Source organism: Rhinichthys klamathensis, unplaced genomic scaffold (genome assembly GCF_029890125.1).
Source record: "Rhinichthys klamathensis goyatoka isolate OS25496 unplaced genomic scaffold, OSU_Roscu_1.1 h1tg000281l_1, whole genome shotgun sequence".
Lineage (NCBI taxonomy): Eukaryota > Metazoa > Chordata > Actinopteri > Cypriniformes > Leuciscidae > Rhinichthys > Rhinichthys klamathensis.
In genome coordinates, this window is record NW_026606800.1 from 1,100,502 (window position 1) to 1,119,005 (window position 18,504).

Below are 18,504 nucleotides of genomic sequence, written 5' to 3' on the forward strand. Positions count from 1 at the left end.
AGGGAGCGTCTGCCAATTCCAACAAGTGGTTAAAACGTATAAATTGTGACTTGTTTCCTTTGTGTTGTGAACTTATGTTTGCTTTTTAAATGTCATTGTGTTGTGCACTACTGGGCCACCGTAGCCTACCCTTAAAGCATGCAATAGACTTTTCTTTAAATATTAAATATTTAAAAAAAAAAAAAATCTTGTCTGCTGTCTTTGAGACTTTGTGCATTCTTGTGGTGCCATCAGCCAATCAGCGTTGCCATGATGTCACTTTCTTGCAGTTTCAGAAATTGTGCAGTTCCAGAAACATTTGTTTTGAGTTGTAAATGCCATGTGACTAATATTTGAACACCTCGAAACTTAGGAAAACACATTTGATGCCTTTAAGTGCAAACTGTTCACTGGTGAAGTATCCATAATGTAATGAGATTGCTGTAATTTAAAATGAGATTAAGTCCTCAGGCCTAAAAAGGAGGAAATGAAGAATAGTTGTAAAGCATTGCAGAAAAAAACAATTTCTTTGCTGAAAAAATTACTTATTTTGCTGGTTTATAAGGTGGTACTTGGGCTACAGTACATTTCCCATCATTGTCTAGCAGCAGGGCTTTCTGCTGCATTTTATTTTTCAAGTAGAAGGTTGGAAATTGTTTTGGAAATAAATGATGATATATAAATGTTATCTATACTGTAGTTATATATGGCAAAATTCCGTCATTTCCCCCTAAACATAATGAATAATTGAATGTTCTTTAGGACAACCAAGTTAGCTTCCAGTCCATTGTGGCCATGCTTTTTTATTCATTATCTCCCCTTTCACTTATCAGCATTGTGTATGCTAATAGTGTGCTTTCATGGAGATGGGAATGGAGCTTCTGTACTGATTTCTTAAAGCAACACTAAGTAAGATTTTTTACCTTAAAATAATGTTTCCAAAATCGTTTCAGTGGTTCATCAAGTTGTAACAGGGTGAAAGGCACTTATGCCTCCGCTTTGCGGTCCTATATCTGCTATAACCACGCTATGTAAGATTGCCAGATCGGGTCGCGTTTCTGTAGTTCTAATGTGACATAAGAAAACTACAAATTTGACTCGCTTTACGCCAAGCGTTACAATAGTCATTATTTTGTTTTTCTTCGTTTCTGATGTCGCAATACATCATACTTTCATGAAATCATGCAACATACTCTACCTTGTCTGTGGACATTGTTCATTCCAAAGCCGGTGCTGGATAAACAGCGAGCGTGCGTGCGACAGTAGGCTGCGGTAGGCTAAATTATTTACGACAGCGGTAATGCACAATTCCGCTTCCAACCTGTAGGGCGACCACAGAGAAAAAGTTACTTGGTGTTGCTTTAACGTGCAGCTGTTTGCTCTTGTAGTCCACATGTGCATGTAAATGCAAACAAACTTAGTTACAGTTGCTATTTTAACATGACTCATGGATAAATATATAGACAGTTTGACTGGACTTTGCCCGTTAGGTGTATAAAGCAGGTGGAATAATTTAAAATGCAAATTATTTGCTAAGAGAAGCTGGAAAGACACATTCAGTACTTTCTAAGTATCTCTATTAATATTTTGTGAGAAAATGTGCTGCTTAGAGAGACAATAGCGTCTTCTATTGGAATTCCTTAAAAGGAAAATTCTGGAAAACTCATGTCTCCCTTGGGAGAAAGTCTGTTTAGACTTTAATTTAAATCATGGCGTTATTTATAGCCATTTTACAATGTAGATGGTACAAATGTCAACAGACTAAAACCAGCCCATCCACGAGACTATTAGTTTGCATGAGTTTTTGCTTCACGTATCATTCAACATCAGATCAAGCTCAATGGACTATGAAACACTAAAATGGATCTCTGTTATGAGGCTTTGAATGGATCCTGTGGGAAGTATGTGCAACCGAACAGTGTCCACGTTCCAAAGCTCATCGCTGTGATGTTGATCACTTTTTTGACTGTCATTGGGAATTTACTGGTCATCATCTCCATAGGGCATTTCAAGCAACTCTACACACCAACAAACCAGCTGATTTTGTCTCTCGCTCTGTGTGACTTTCTGCTCGGGATGTTTATAATGCCATTGAGTGCCGTTCGTTCCATTCAGGGCTGTTGGTACTTTGGTGATTTCTTGTGCAAGTTACACACATGCGTTGACATTACTCTCAGCACCTCTTCGATTTTCCATCTTGTGAGTGTGTCGGCTGAGCGCTGTTGCGCCGTGTGCGGCCCTTTAACGTATCATTCCCGCATCAGTTTTCCAACTGTGCTGTTTATGATCTTTACCAGCTGGCTAATCCCTGCCATATTCGCTTATGCGATTATCTTCTTTGAGCTCAACCTCCAGGGTGCCAAGGACTTCTACGAAACACATGTACAATGTGTGGGAGGGTGCCACGTCTTCTTTAGTCACGGTCCGGCAGTGGTCACCTCCCTGGTTTCTTTCTACATCCCTAGCTTCATTATTCTTGGGATCTATTCTAGAATCTACATGGTGGCCCAAAACCAAGCGAGATCTATTAATCATCAACTGAACCAGTTTAGGAGAAGTTATCCATCAGGAAGCATGCAACGTCGGGCACTGAAGGCTACAATAACGATTGCTATCGTGGTTGGAGTTTTCCTGGTTTGCTGGACTCCCTTTTTCCTCTGTAACATCCTGAATCCTTTTATTGGCTACACAACACCCCCGATGCTGATTGATGCACTTGTTTGGTTTGGCTATGTTAATTCCGCCTTAAATCCTTTTATTTATGCATTCATGTATTCTTGGTTCAGAAAAGCTGTGAGGATTATTGTAACTGGGGAAATATTTCAAAACAATAGCAGCAGAAAACAGTTATACTTGTAACCAAGGCCTAATTCGAAGCATACTAGAATACTACTCTTGAATCATTTGGGTCAATTAATTTTATTTGCAAAGTAATTCACTGGCAGCACCTGCTGCTCAATACAGTATAAATGTGACCAAACTCAGCCCAAACTTGTATGAAAACACTTATTACAAACCAATTGCAATTTTTTTTTAGTTTTAATGTATTAAACGCAATCTCATAATACTATTAAATATATGAAATGTCTTTATAATGTGTGTTCTTTTATTAATTTGTACATTTCAGAATTCAATGCATTTCAGAATTTTATCGTAATAAAGTAATAAAGTCATTACAGAAATTCACGCCAGACTAACAACATTTTATAATGGTTACTTTACTGAAACAAGACATTTTCACACCAACAAATTTCGAAATTGAGATCGCTCCCCCTAGCAGAGAACCTTTACGAAACTTTCTGAAACAGCTGTGACGTTACGAAGCCTCACTTGCTGATCAAATCACGTGACTTTAGCAGTTTGATACCCACTCCGAACCACTGTTTTGAAACAAAAGATTTGAAACAGTGGTTCACGAAGCAGTATTTCCCATCACTACTCTTAACATCTTGCCTTATCTTCTATATATGGCAGGAATAATAATAGCAGTGTTCATGTATGCTATTACAAATTCAGCATTTGCAATAAAATCAGCTCTAAAAATATTTTGGATGTGCCTTATGCAATGTTGTTGGTAAAAAAAAAAGATTATATCTCATATCTAAGAACAAACTTTTTCAAAAAGAATAGTTTACCCGAGAATGAAGTGAAGTGATGGCCAAGAATGGCCTTCCTCTTCCTCTTCTTGTCCTCTGCATTTAAGTTAGTGCACACACATTAGGAGCAGTGAGTAGTGAACATTGGGCAGCCTTTCACTTTGCTCAAGGGCACCTCAGTCATTTTTCTGCCGGTATTGAGAATCGAACCCATGACCTTCAGTTTAAAAGTCTGACTTTAACTATTAGGCCTCAACTGCCCCAATGATATTACTGTCAGAATTTTGTAGTGAGCATGGCTGTCAAGCTCAAAAGTTGGCACACAAATAAACACCATAAAAACATAAACATAGCCTAGTCTATACAGCTTGTTCACTACATTTCTAGTCCTCTGAAGTTTTATGTGATGAAAAGACTGCAGTTTAAGTTATTATTCATTGAAAATATTCCCCTCTGCTGCAGCTCTCAACTCTCTTTTTACAGTTGTTATTTGTCATATGGCTTCAGAAAATTCCATTACTTGTATTTTCATATTTGAATCATTTTTATGGTGCTTTGGTAAGCTATACCAGGAGTCATCAGTGTCCAAAAGAGAGTCACTGCATTACAGTTTTTCTCAAATGCTAAAACACATTTCACAAACGTTTCCTCCATGTTCCCCAATGTCTAAACACAACACCCTTTTCTAAAGCTACATAAACACAACCACAGCTTCTCAGTTCAAAACTCAAACTTTCACACCAAAAGAGCAGCTCGAAGCTTTCAAAAATGTAAACACTATACACATCAATACACACTACAGCAAAATAATTGAAAACACAATGCTCAATTTGTGAGAAGGTTCTTTGTTTCATAACTGCCAATGCATATTTTTTAGAAACTTTACAGTAATGGATCTTCTTAGATCTCTGCAGAGGATTAGGCATTTAGATTTGTGAGTTTCAAATGAAGAGTATCTATAGTAAATTCTGCATGTACACTACTGTAACACAACTCAATGCAAAAACAGAATCTATTGCACACAACAGTACTCTTGAAAACATGATCAGGGTGTGAAGTTTTTTATTTACTTTATTCACACCACACACACACCACAATCACTGTGCGGCATCATGTTGCTGAGCTGCATCGGGCCACATCACCTCATCCACATCGCAGGCTATATTGTCTCTTGTCAGGCACCGCGGGAAAAACGCCCAGGAATGGCGAATCCATCCTTGGAAGGCCTCCACTGGGATGTCAACACAGGCCAGCTCCATTGCCCTTAGGAGGTTCTCTCTAGTGTATGGTTGTCTGTCATAAACCTTCCATCTCCACGATGAGAAGAACTCCTCTGTAGGGTTCAGGAAAGGGGAGTAGGGTGGCAGACAGACGTTTAAAAAGTGGTTACTGTTGGCGGTGAACCACTCTCTGATTTGGTTTGTTCTGTGGAAGCGTACATTGTCCCAAATGATCACATAAATGTGATGTGCGGGCCCAGGATGGTGTTGTTGGCGGTCCAGGAGGATGTCTTTTTGCTCCTCTAGGAAGGTGAGGAGACGTTGGGTGTTGTAAGACCCAAGGACAGCATGCCGGTGGACAAGCCCCTCCAAACCCATGGGCGCACAAAGAGTAATATTATACTCTTTATAATAATATAACTTTGTCTCTGATCTCCCGGAGTCTGATGAGGTTGTTCTCACGAACCATATCCACAATGAGGGTTTCTTGTGCCACTGTAAATATGGCAACCCTCCCACCTCTATGTGGCATTCTTTCAACTCTAAAGAAAGAAACATGTGTTGTCAATTGACATGTTTTACAATAAATGGTAAATGGACTGCATTTCTATAGCGCTTTCACAGACCCAATGGCCACCAAAGCGCTTTACATTTGCCTCACATTCACCCATTCACACACTCATTCATACACCGACGGCGGTGTCTGCCATACAAGCCACCATCCAGCTCGTCGGGAGCAGCTGGGGTTAGGTGTCTTGCTCATGGACACCTCGACACTTGGTCAGGTGGAACCGGGGATTGAACCACCAACCTTTCGGTTTGCAGACAACCTACATGAACCACTGAGCCACTGCCGCCCCTATACAATACAGTAACAACTGATTTGAAACCAATAGACTACTTTCACAGGCTTGTAAAATTGTATTGTGACAAAGAAAGCAATATAATACAATACCTGTTGTGTTGTCTGAATGCCCTGATAATGGTGGCCACGGTGAACCTACTCAGGTTTGGACGGACTCTTAGTCCTGCTTCAGCCATTGTCATGCCATGGACAATGACATGGTCAATGACTGTTGCTCGCATCTCATCCGTAATGATGGTGCGAGGTTGTCTTGCTCTCCCTCCTGGACCTTCTCCTCTCCCTTGTTGGCCTCCTCCTCTCCCTTGTTGGCCTCCTCCTCTCCCTTGTTGGCCTCCTCCTCTCCCTTGTTGGCCTCCTCCTCTCCCTTGTTGGCCTCCTCCTCTCCCTTGTTGGCCTCCTCCTCTCCCTCCTGGACCTTCTCCTCTCCCTTGTTGGCCTCCTCCTCTCCCTTGTTGGCCTCCTCCTCTCCCTTGTTGGCCTCCTCCTCTCCCTTGTTGGCCTCCTCCTCTCCCTTGTTGGCCTCCTCCTCTCCCTTGTTGGCCTCCTCCTCTCCCTTGTTGGCCTCCTCCTCTCCCTCCTGGACCTTCTCCTCTCCCTTGTTGGCCTCCTCCTCTCCCTTGTTGGCCTCCTCCTCTCCCTTGTTGGCCTCCTCCTCTCCCTTGTTGGCCTCCTCCTCTCCCTTGTTGGCCTCCTCCTCTCCCTAGTTGGCCTCCTCCTCTCCCTCGTTGGCCTCCTCCTCTCCCCCGTTGGCCTCCTCCTCTCCCTCGTTGGCCTCCTCCTCTCCCTCGTTGGCCTCCTCCTCTCCCTCGTTGGCCTCCTCCTCTCCCTTGTTGGCCTCCTCCTCTCCCTTGTTGGCCTCCTCCTCTCCCTTGTTGGCCTCCTCCTCTCCCTGGTTGGGCGCCTCCTCTCCCTCGTTGGCCTCCTCCTCTCCCTTGTTGGCCTCCTCCTCTCCCTTGTTGGGCGCCTCCTCTCCCTCGTTGGCCTGCTCCTCTTCTTCCATGGCCAGCTCTTCTCCCTCCTCTGACTCGAATTCCTCTTCCCCTGACTCTGCCTTCATCTATTGTGTTTGTTTGGAATCTTCAGCAAACTGTGCACTCTGAACTTGCTTTTATACATGTGGTCACAGCATTAGCAACAAGTGTCTTCAATTTTGAGTCGTTGTGTGTAATGAATGACGCCAGGTGTGTTCATTGTGTTCAAATATTGCTGACTGTGGCAAGCATTTTGCATCACATGAGCTTTCATTTGAGAATATGAGCAGAGTTCTTTTGCAACTTGTGTTTAAGCAAGGAAAAATGTGTTAAGATTTATGAGAACGGAGGATTGTGTTTTGTGAATTGTATCTTCATGTGAAATGTGTTTATGATATTGGAAAATGATGGCTAGATTTAGTAAATGTGTTTAGACAACTGGTCATTTTGGTTTAGAGGATTGGCTTTTGTGTTTTAGCATTTGAGAAAAACTGTAATAACTGGTTGTCATGATTAAAATAGTAGTAACAAAAGCAGCTCATTTGTGAACATTTTCTGTGATGAAACAGTATCATAGCCAAGTGTGCTATCATGCTAATTCTCACTTAAAGGGATACTCCACTTTTTTTGGAAATAGGCTCATTTTACAACTCCCCCAGAGTTAAACTGTTGAGTTTTACCGTTTTTTTTTTTACCATTCAGCCGATCTCCGGTTCTGGCGGTACCACTTTTAGCATAGCTTAGCATACATCATTGAAGTGGACAAGACCATTAGCATTTCTAAAAGAAAAATGACCAAAGAGTTTCGATATTTTTCCTATTTAAAACTTGACTCTTCTGTAGTTACATCGTGCACTAAGACCGACGGAAAATGTAAAGTTGCGATTTTCTAGGCTGATATGGCTAGGAACTATACTCTCATTCCTGCGTAATAATCAAAAAACTTCACTGCCGTACCATGAGAGCAGCAGGCGTAATGATATGACGCAGCGCCTGAAAATAGGCCACCTTCCGTCAACACAACGGAACTATTTTCAGGCGCTGCGTCATATCATTACGCCTGCTGCACTCATGGTACGGCAGTGAAGTTTCTTGATTATTACGCAGGAATGAGAGTATAGTTCCTAGCCATATCAGCCTAGAAAATCGCAACTTTACATTTTCCGTCAGTCTTAGTGCACGATGTAACTACAGAAGAGTCAAGTTTTAAATAGGAAAAATATCGAAACTCTTTGGTCATTTTTTTTTAGAAATGCTAATGGTCTTGTCCACTTCAATGATGTATGCTAAGCTATGCTAAAAGTGGTACCGCCAGAACCGGAGATCGGCTGAATGGATTCAAAAACGGTAAAACTCAACAGTTTAACTCTGGGGGAGTTGTAAAATGAGCCTATTTCCAAAAAAAGTGGAGTATCCCTTTAAATGCATTTACTATATGCTGATAATTTATAATAATGCACTCCTGTATGATTTAATACTAAATGTTTATATAAAATAATATATGCCATTTTATTTAATGCTGTGTGTGTTGTTTTTAGAGTCCAAGGTCCTTCTGATGATTGTTTGTTAATTCTCTCTTAATGATACTAAACTCTTTCATTCTTCTCGTTTAATCTGCTGTTGGATTGGAAAGTTTGGATTGAAGAGCGCTGTGTGCTGTTCGTCTCTTGACTGGCATTTCATATCACGCCTGGGATAAAAATCAGTGGGTGATTATGGGTAAACAGGCTGATGTCATACTGCACCTAATGGGTTATTACTAGTGCTGAGGAGGCTGTTGTTGTATTCACCCAAATGACTGACAGTGTTAATGATGGGACTTCACACATTTGGATTTTGAGGCATGTTTTAGAGTCATTAAAATGGAGTGGTTGTAGCAAGTCTCATGGGAACTTTTGCTCTCCAAAACCCCCCCAGAAAACATTACATCACTACAGAGGAGTGTGTTTGTGTGTATGGGGAGTTTGTTTAATCCTTATGCATGTGTGTTTATGTGATAATAGACATGAAGCAAACGCAAATATAATTTATAATTTAATATGAATTATATTAATTGTCATGAAATTTAAAATGTTATCATAAAATGTTTGAAAATAATCTCTTATTGGAAACAAGAATTCTTTAGTGAACCAATTGTGTTCATGTAGAACAGGTACACCCAGATCTTTGATCGGCGCCATCTTTTGATTCTGATTCTAAACTGTGTTTCTACTGTTTAGAATCATACTTTGATGCTCTTTTGAATAGCTTTGAAAAGTGAAAATATATATATTATTTTTAGATGCTGCCACGTGCTGCCAATACAGCACCGTCACGCTGAGGCATGGTCTCTACAAGACCCCTAATATGTCCTGTGGTCTCTGGCACCAAAACGATCAAGTCCCAAGATCCTTCAAGTCCTGTAGGTTGAGGCGGAGCCACCGTGGATTGAACTTGTTGGTCCAGCACATCCCACAGATGCTCAGAGATCTGAGGAATTTGGAGGCCAGAGCAACACCTTGAACTCTTCATCATGTTCCTCAAACCATTCCTGAGTAATGTGTGCCGTGTGACAGTTTGATTATCCTGCTGAAAGAGGCCGTCAGGGAACACCATTGACATGAAGATTACCTGGTCTGCAACAATGTTTAGGTAGGTGGCATGTGTTAAATTTAAGTCAAGTCAAGTCAAGTCAAATATATTTATATAGCGCTTTTCACAATACAGATTGTATCAAAGCTGCTTCACAGTATCAATCAAAACAACTTAACAGTGTTTGTTTATTACTGGAAAAAGACATCCAAGTTTGGTAGAGCTGATCAGTGGTATAATGGGTCATTTAATTTGAATATCCCCATGATATTATTTACATCCACATGAATGGCCAAACCCAGGGTTTCCCAGCAGAACATTGACCAGAGCATCACACACTCCCTCCACCGGCTTATTGTCATCCCACAGTCCATCCTGGTGCATCACCTCCCCAGGTAAACGGCCTACATGGCCGTTCTCGTGATGTTGCCCTTGTGCATTAATGAGTCTTGGGCGCCCAGCACCCTGTCGCTGGTTTTTGGTTTGTCCCTCCTCGAACCACTATTGGTAAATTCTCATCACTGCTGACCGGTAGCAACACACAAGCCTTGCCATTTCAGAGATACTCTGATCCAGTCGCCTTGCCATAACAACTTGGCACTTGTCAAAGTCGCTTAGATCTTTATTTCTGCCTATTTCTCCTGCATCCAACACATTGATTACGAGAACTTATTGTTTGCTTTCCATCTAATCTAGATCTCAGTTTGTGGCCTTGTTGGAGATGATAAATGATATTCACTTCACCTGTGTGTCACGGGAGGTGTATGTAGTGATGTTACGTCTGACACCGACGCTCCGAAGCTTGCTTCAAACTCGAACGGTCCTTGCAATGAACCACTGCTTCGGAGCTTGTATCATTACGTCACTAGTCACGTGAAAATGACGTCTGAAGCAAACACACTGGTTCACTCCTGTAGTGAACCACCTGACTGCTTTGACAGGCCAATCCAGTGTCGACAGGTTTGAAACCTGGCGGCTGTATTTCTTATAAAAGTGAAGCTGTTTTTGTGTACTCCTGCATCATCTGTTCCATGCGAGAGGATATTCCCTAAAGCTGGTGAAATTGTTTTTAAAAAAAGAAATCGCCTTTCACCAAAGACTGTGGAAAAATATTTCTGAATAAAAACCATACCATTTAATGAACACTTATAAACTTTCTGTATGCTGTAGCCTAAAGCACACCCTCTGACACATTTTATTATTATTATTAATTTGAGAACATATGAACATTGTTACATAAAAATATGCATCAAAGACAGAAACTTCAAAACCTCTCTGCTACATTATACAACTACAACCAGTTACACAAGCACATCCTTTTCAGCATACAAAAATATCAGTCCCACCAGTTAACAAGTTATAGAGATATGCTTCCCACAGCTAAACAAGATAAAGCTTTCATGATGCTGCCCTGCTAAAAAAAAACTATAGACACCATTACAGAAATTCTATTGGATTTAATGGTTTTCATGAGAATTTTATTGGTTATAATGGAATTTATAGTGGTGTCTGTGGGTCTCTACTGATTATGTGTTGGGTTCTATTGGTGGTGGCATTAAATCCTAATGGAATATGTGCCAAACACACAACATAAAGAATACTGTAGTGGTTTAAATGGTAAAAGCCAGTTTAATAGAAACCATTAGAATTTCTGTGATGGTTTCCAACTTTTTTTAAGCTGGTCTGATCTTCTGTCCTTGTCTAAAGAAATAATTACACACACACATCATGCTTAATGTTTTATCATCAAGGTGAACACATGAAATTCACCTACTTAAATCACAGCACTAACATTGTTTCAGCTTTGATCGCCTCGGTAAACACGTCATAAACGGGGCGTACATAAGCCTACTTGCATTTTATGGTTGTCAGCCTTGTTGCATTACATTTACTTCACCAGGAGATGGTGCTGCAATTTCTATCTGAATGAAGCTTCGAGTAAGGAACCATTTTCGACACAATTGTATCGGAAAGCAATAATGCTTCGAAACGCTTCATTTGGCCATCACTAGGTGTATGGAGAGGAAGACGAGAAGTCGAATTTCCAATAACAATAAACTTAACTTACAATAATAAACTCACAGGGTACAAACAGGCAGACGGGCAGAAGATAACAACTCGTAACAGACACACTTTACATAAACGAGAACCAACAAAGACTAACTGAACAGAAGGAGACTAAATACAGATACTAATGAACAATGACGAGGTGAACACAGATGAAGACGAAGAACAGGTGGGTAATTGAGGGAGTGAGTTCAGGTGTGGAGACAAGGAGGATTCTGGGAAGTGTAGTGAAGACGAAGACAGGATGGTGCAGACGATGACTGTGACACTGTGACTATGTTGTTAAAAATAATAAATATGTAATTTTTGGTGGTGTGTCCAGTGAAAATATTTGCAGGGCAAGTAAAAATTTTCTGCTAAGAAACCAAACAAATAAATAAATACAAAACCTTTCTAGTACATGGTTCATTTAAACTTTTATCCAGTCTATTTATTATTTATACTTCTCCAATTTAAAAAATCTTGCTTTTTGTTATTGTTAGTGTTTTACTTACTTTGTTTCACGAGTTCACACTTACAAATAAGTCGGAGAGAATAAATGGTATGCATATTTGGCATGCTGTCCGAGGAAAGGGCTCCGGGCTCGGTATTCAGCCCGAACCCAGAGTACTCCCCCCGTATTCCTGGCTGTGGAAGGAACAAGCCAAGACTGAGTAGTCGGAGTGGTGGAGGGATTGCTGAAAAACTGTCAAGGAATGTAGGTCAGTCGACTGAGTGAATATATATATATATATATATATATATATATATGATATACAGTCATGGTCAGAATTAATGGCACCCCTGGTAAATATGACCAAAACTGGCTGTAAAAAATAAATCTGCATTGTTTATCCTTTTGATCTTTCATTAAAAAAATTGGCAAAATTCTAACCTTTCATTGAAGTAAAAGAATTGAAACTGGGGGGGAAATCACATTATGAAATAAATGTTTTTCTCCAAAACACGTTGGCCACAATTATTGGCACCCCTACATTTTTTTTACCAGTAAAATATCTCTTAAGTATATTCCCATTAATATTTTCCTTTTTTAGCACACCAGGGTGACTAGGAACATGAAATTGTCCAGCCATGACTTCGTGTTTCACAGGAGTTTGAATTTGAGGAAACACAAATGCCAAATCCCCTTAATCATTCATCACAATGAGTAAAACCAAAGAATAAAGTTCTGATGTCCATTAAAAAATTGTTGACCATTACAAAATAGAAAGTGGCTGTAAGAAAATAGCTAAAGAATTGAAAATCCCCATTTTGACCATCAGGGCAATAATTAAGAAGTTCAAATCAACTAAAGATGTTACGATTCTGCCAGGAAGAGGAAGTGTGTCTATATTGCCTTAATGCACGGTGAAGAGGAAAGTTTGAGTGGCCAAAGACTCTTCAAGGATCACATATGGAGAATTGCAGAGATTAGTTGAGTCTTGGGGATCAGAAAGCCACAAAAAAAAATCAAACAACCCACATCAAGACATGTTGTTTGGGAGGGTTTCAAGAAAAATCTTCCTCGCTCATCCAAAAACAAACTCCAGCATATTCAGTTGTCAGACACGACTGGAACTTCAAATGGCACAGGTTTCTGTGGTCAGATGAAACTAAAAAAAGAGCTTTTTGCCAGCAAACACGCTAGATGGGTTTGGTGCACACAAGGATAAAAAGTACCCCATGTGTACAATTTAATATATCGTTGGATCTTTAATGTTGTGGGCATATTTTTCTGCTGGAGGTCCTGGACTTCTTGTTCAGATACATGGCATTGTGGATTCTATCAAATATCAACAGATAAAAAATCAAAACCTGACGCCTTCTGCTAGAAATCTTATAATGGGCCGTGCTGGATCTTCCATCAGGACAACCATCCAAAACAAACATCAAAATCAACACAAAGATTTGTTACGAAGCACAAAATGAAGCTTCTGCCATGACCGTCCCAGTTCCCTGACCTGATGAGTGCAGAACTGAAGAGAAGAAGCACAAGCATGGATCTGGGAATCTGCAGGATCTGGAGAGATTCTTTATGCAGGAATGGTCTCTGATCTCAGGTCAGTTGTTCTCCAAACTCATCAGGCATTATAGGAGAAGACTCAGAGCTGGTATCTTGTCAAAAGGAGATTGCAAAAAGTATTTAATAAAAGGGTGCCAATAATTGTGGCCAATGTGTTTTGGAGAAAAACATTTATTTCATAATGTGATTTCCCCCCCAGTTTCAATTCTTTTACTTCAATGAAAGGTTAGAATTTTGCCAATTTTTTTAATGAAAGATCAAAAGGATAAACAATGCAGATTTTACAGCCAGTTTTGATCATATTTACCAGGGGTGCCATCAATTCTGACCATGACTGTAGGATAGACATGATGATTGTTGATGACAAGTTGATTGGAGTGATTATTTGAACGTGCTCCTCCCGAACTTTGTTTAATGAAACCTTATTTAGAACTCTATCATTTCTCTGATGTTGTGATTAGATTGAAGCACAAAGAAGTTAAAAGTTTGTTTGTCCTGTCTGTCTCCCTAATGATAAAAGTTCAGCTCTGTAGGGCATTATGGGTAAACAAGTTGGCTGTGATAAAAATGTGACAGGATACAGCTAATAAGCTTCACGTGTAAAGCAGGTGAGAGGTGGTATTAACACCTTTGATTGGTCTTGACTCCTTTGAGAGTCACTCCAAAGAAATGGAGGACTGATAACAAGTCTCATGGGTCCAAGACACAAAGCACCATTAATGAGGTGTGTGTGACTGACAGCTGTGGATTTGAGAGCCAGATAGACATTTACTGTGCAAATATCTCTGGAATGGTTTTAAATATATAATAAAAGTGTTAAGCAGAGCATTATAACCTCTTCTAAAGGATAAGAGATAGGCAGGCCAGTGCAGAAGTTTACTTACTGTAGGCCTTATATAGTTTGTATAGCAATTTAAAGACAGATTAAAAGGACCTAAGTGTTATACTGTAAAGGCCAATTCACACTGCACCGATACATACAGACTTCATCAGGTTTTGTCGGATCAGTGTTATACCCCTGTTGGCGTCCATTGCCGTTGGTCTGCGCTTGTTTTCACTGATTGAACATGTTGAATCTGGATTTCTCGGGTCATGGAGTGAGAACTGATTCGCTGTAATCTGGTGACTGTCCGTATTGGTCGCCATCTGATGGTGTTTTTTGAAGTTGTAAATAAAACAATGTGTAGCACGGTTAGATGTTATGGGAAGGAGGAGGCGGGAACCGGAGAACATTCAAAGACTTTAATAAACGTAAAATAAACGAATACAAAATGAAATTAAAGACAGCAGCCCGTCACGGACGACTGCTGTCACATATAACAAAACACGCTCATTATCACTCACGCCACCGGCCTTGCAACGTTCTCCCACGGCCTCGTCCTGCTCACCACACAAAGATTTTTAGAGTATGTTTTATAAGAAAATACTGTATCAGTCTTTATACTTCAAAATTGCATGTTTAATTCAATGCGTTACTTACTGTTTCTTTATTTGTGAAATTTAATTGCAATTTCTGAATGAAAATTGTTAAATCCTACACTAATTTTTTTTCAGTGTAGACTTAAAAGGCTGTGTGGTCACTTCTGTTCTCGGCAGTTGCTATGTGGTTGCTAGGGCATTGTCGCTGCTGGACTCCTGTGCGAAATTGCATCATCTTACTGTAGTTAAAGTGGCATTGTATGTTTTCATGGTGCTGATGATCCTCACAACAGTTTTTGGGAACCTGCTGATCATCATCTCCATCTCTCACTTCAAACATCTACAGTCTCCAACTTATCTGATCGTTCGCTCTCTGGCAGCTTGTGATTGTCTTCTGGGCTCTTTGGTCATGCCGTACAGCATGGTGTGATCTGTTGAAGGCTGCTGGTATCTGGGAGATTTTGTGTGTAAAGTGCATTCAAGTTTAGACATGACCTCCATACTGCATCTATTGACAGGTACTGGGCCATTTGTGATCCTTTAAGATATAAAATGAGGATCACAAACAACATTGTGACTTTATTTACTACATTTACATGGCTGTTTTCATTTCTCTACAGTTTTTCTATTGTGTTTTCAGGGGTGAACAAAATTGGCTTGGAGTCGTTTATCATACAGGTTTACTGTGTAGGAAGTTGTGTTGTGTTTTTTAACAAACAGTGGGGTCTTATCCAATTCTCACATTCTTCCTTCCTGGAACGATCATGAGCTCTTTTTATATGAAAATCTTCCATGTTGCAATAAAACATGCAAAGGTTATGTCAGAAAGAGTAACTGTGCCAGCAGCAGGAGGGTTGAAGAGCCAAAGCTCTGCACAAAGAGAAGGAAAAGCAGTGAAAACTCTGGCCATTGTCATGGGTGTTTTTTATCTTTGCTGGTTGCCTATTTTTATTGCTACAATCATTGACTCTTGTCTTAATTTTGTGACTCCAGCCAGTGTCTTTGATGCTTTGGTTTGGTTTGGACACTTTTACTCCACTTGTAATCCATTGATATATGTTTTTTTCTACTCTCGGTGTCACAGTGTTGGTTTGTGTTTCCCCGGGTGTCCACTAGAGGTCTCTTTCCCTTGTCACTGTCACCATTCATTCTGAAACTGCATTTCCCACGATCCTTTGTCTGTTCTTATCACTCATCACTGCACGCAGCTGTTTCTCATTACATTGTTTAGTTCTGTGTATAAATACCCTGTCTGTTTCAGTCCATGTCACGGAGTCGTTGTTTTATGTCCTCACACTTCTGTGCCCTGCCTTTGCATGAGTCTTGTTGTTGTTTTATGTTTTGGACTGCCTTTTGGATTTTGAACCTTGCTTGGACTGGATTGTGAGTACGGATTACCATATTAAACATACTGCTAATGGATCTTTCTTTCCCTGTGTGTGTTCGTGACACTTGGTTTCAGAAGGCCTTTATGATTCTCATATCATCCTGTATTTATGGTTAAGTGATTCACGCACCTTGACATTTGAATGAATGTCAGTCATTTTTACATCAGGATATCATGTTATGCTTCACAATAGGGACTTTTCTTCTGTTATTAACCTACATGCTTTTATATTCTAGTTTATGCTGACATACTTTATTTGATGATATTTTGGACAATATGAGAAAATATAATTACGATTTTATAAACCTTGAAATAAACTGATCAAGGAGGTAGTGGCGGCTCCTGAGATTTTCTGTTGCAGGTGCTATGGGGATGCTTAACACTTAATAGACGGTGCTCTGATCGGTTTTGTTGAAGGGGAGGGGGGGTGCTATGGCTATTATAGGGGGAGCTACAGCACCACCTAGCTCCCCCCTGGCGCCGCCACTGCAAGAAGGTGTTCTATATCTAAGAACCTTTGATTTAAAGTTGTGATCTTATTCTTAATATTCCTTATAACTGGAAGTTAGAAATGCAACAGTCAACCTTAACCTAACTGTTGCAAGGTTATGCAACAGGTTAAGCTAATATAAAAATGAAGTAGATACAAAACAATGTATGATCTACAGATGCAAAAAATTTTTTTTTTTTTTTTTTTTTTTTTACAATAAAACGATCCTTTAAGAAGAACATTTGTGTCCTAATGTGTATTTGATTTACTTTTAATGGATAAAATGTCTATGTAAATGTAAGTATTTTATTCTTCAATATTTTTGACAAAAAACAACATCATTATACTATATAAGCAAATTAACAAACCGGGCTCACAGTGAAACTGGCTTCATGTGAAGGGAGCCCACGGGAAGCAGCGGTTCGACTAAGGTGTCGCCCAGCCCCCAACTCTAGAATATCTGTCAGCGAAGCACTCTATGTCAACGCCTAAGCGGGAGCACACACTCATTTAAGAGGAGCTCAAAACCTAAATGGACTTGTGCATCTCGGGAATTTCACCAAGATGAAGGCAGCCACATTTCAGTGGGCCAACCTCGCTTGGAAACAGCCTTCCCTCTCTGCTGATTTCCTAAATAGATAAGAGCTGGTCTGAGGTCCTAAGGCTAATGAAGTGGACGGACAGAGAAAGCCAGGGCTGGGTCTGCCTCCACCAGGCAGCGCTTGCAGGCTCCCCACCTGGTCCCAGTTTAAGGGAGAGGTAGGATCCTTGGGCACATATCCAGGCCGGGGTCACAGCTAGTGAGAGTTAGCTGGCCCGTATTCCAGGCACAAGTCGTTGACCAAAAGCGAGCAAGTCCCTACCTTCTAGTAGAAACCATGCAAGCAGGAGAACAGAATTTTTAACTCACTGCCTGCAGTGGCTCAGGGGCGGTCTCTGCAGTGCAGTAGCACCAGAGATAGGTCCAAGAGGATAAAGAGGGGTGCGGGGATGACCCTTGCTCGCTCAGGAACCTGACGATCAGGACGTGCTTCCCATGCTTCTGCATATGATGTTTCGTCATCATATTGAGGGTGAAGGAACAGCCTACTCCAACCCAACTTGCAGGAAAGAGAGCACTGAAATGACCGAACGCTCTTAGGATCTCCTCAAGGAGAGAAGACTCTTTCAACGAATAGGTTTCACTTCTAACTTAGCGAAGCACAACTGCCTTAACTTAAGGGGGTGCTTGCAGAATTGATGGTCACTACCACATATCCTTGTGGTAGCCACCTGAACCTCCCCGTCCAGTTTTTTGAACGCGGATGCCATCATGCCCCGTCCCTGAAATGTATTCAGGGGATGTCAGGAAGGCTGTCGAGGGAACTAGATCTGGTTGAGCCAATAAGGGGCAACTATCAAGACCTGTTCCACTCCTGACTTAGCACAGTAGGTGCAAGCGACATGCACGCACAAGACAGGAGCACTGCTCAACACTAGATGTGATAAGCTCACTGAGCTTCAGGAGCATTTCTGCTCAACACCTGAGTGTGATGAAAATCACTGAACTTGAGCAGCGCCAAGCGATAATAAATCGCATAGCCGCTTTCTTAGAAGGCTCACTGGGGAACGCATTTCTGCCGGGGCCCCGGGGTCAGCTGAGAGCCAGTGTCTGTTAAAGGGATGTCCGCTCAGACAGAAACACAACTGGCAGAGGGACAAGTCCTGAGAGGGAACAGATGTAACTGTGCGGCCCCGAAGTAGTCCCTGCCCAGCTGGACCGCCAGGGGATTGGAGTCTCCACTCTCCCTGGCCATAGCTGTCGTGAGGCTTGTTGGCGGCATGATTGAGCAGGCCGAGAGAATTTTATAGTGGAATGAAGCGACCTCAGAAGCTTCTGACTCCAAGGAGGAGGTGATGGGCGAGTTGTGACATGCGAGGGAAGCTTAGCGCAACGC

At 41.0% G+C, this 18,504-nt stretch overlaps 1 protein-coding gene and 1 pseudogene across 1 annotated transcript; both read left to right on the forward strand.

Annotated features, from left to right (window-relative positions):
- The first annotated feature begins 1,839 nt into the window (after positions 1–1,839).
- Positions 1,840–2,838, forward strand: taar1b (trace amine associated receptor 1b). The gene has a single exon (XM_056269214.1). It carries the CDS (start codon positions 1,840–1,842, stop codon positions 2,836–2,838), a length of 999 nt encoding a protein of 332 aa, XP_056125189.1.
- Positions 2,839–9,490: 6,652 nt separating this feature from the next.
- LOC130103030 (trace amine-associated receptor 3-like) lies at positions 9,491–15,844 on the forward strand (annotated as a pseudogene).
- The last annotated feature ends 2,660 nt before the right edge of the window (positions 15,845–18,504 follow it).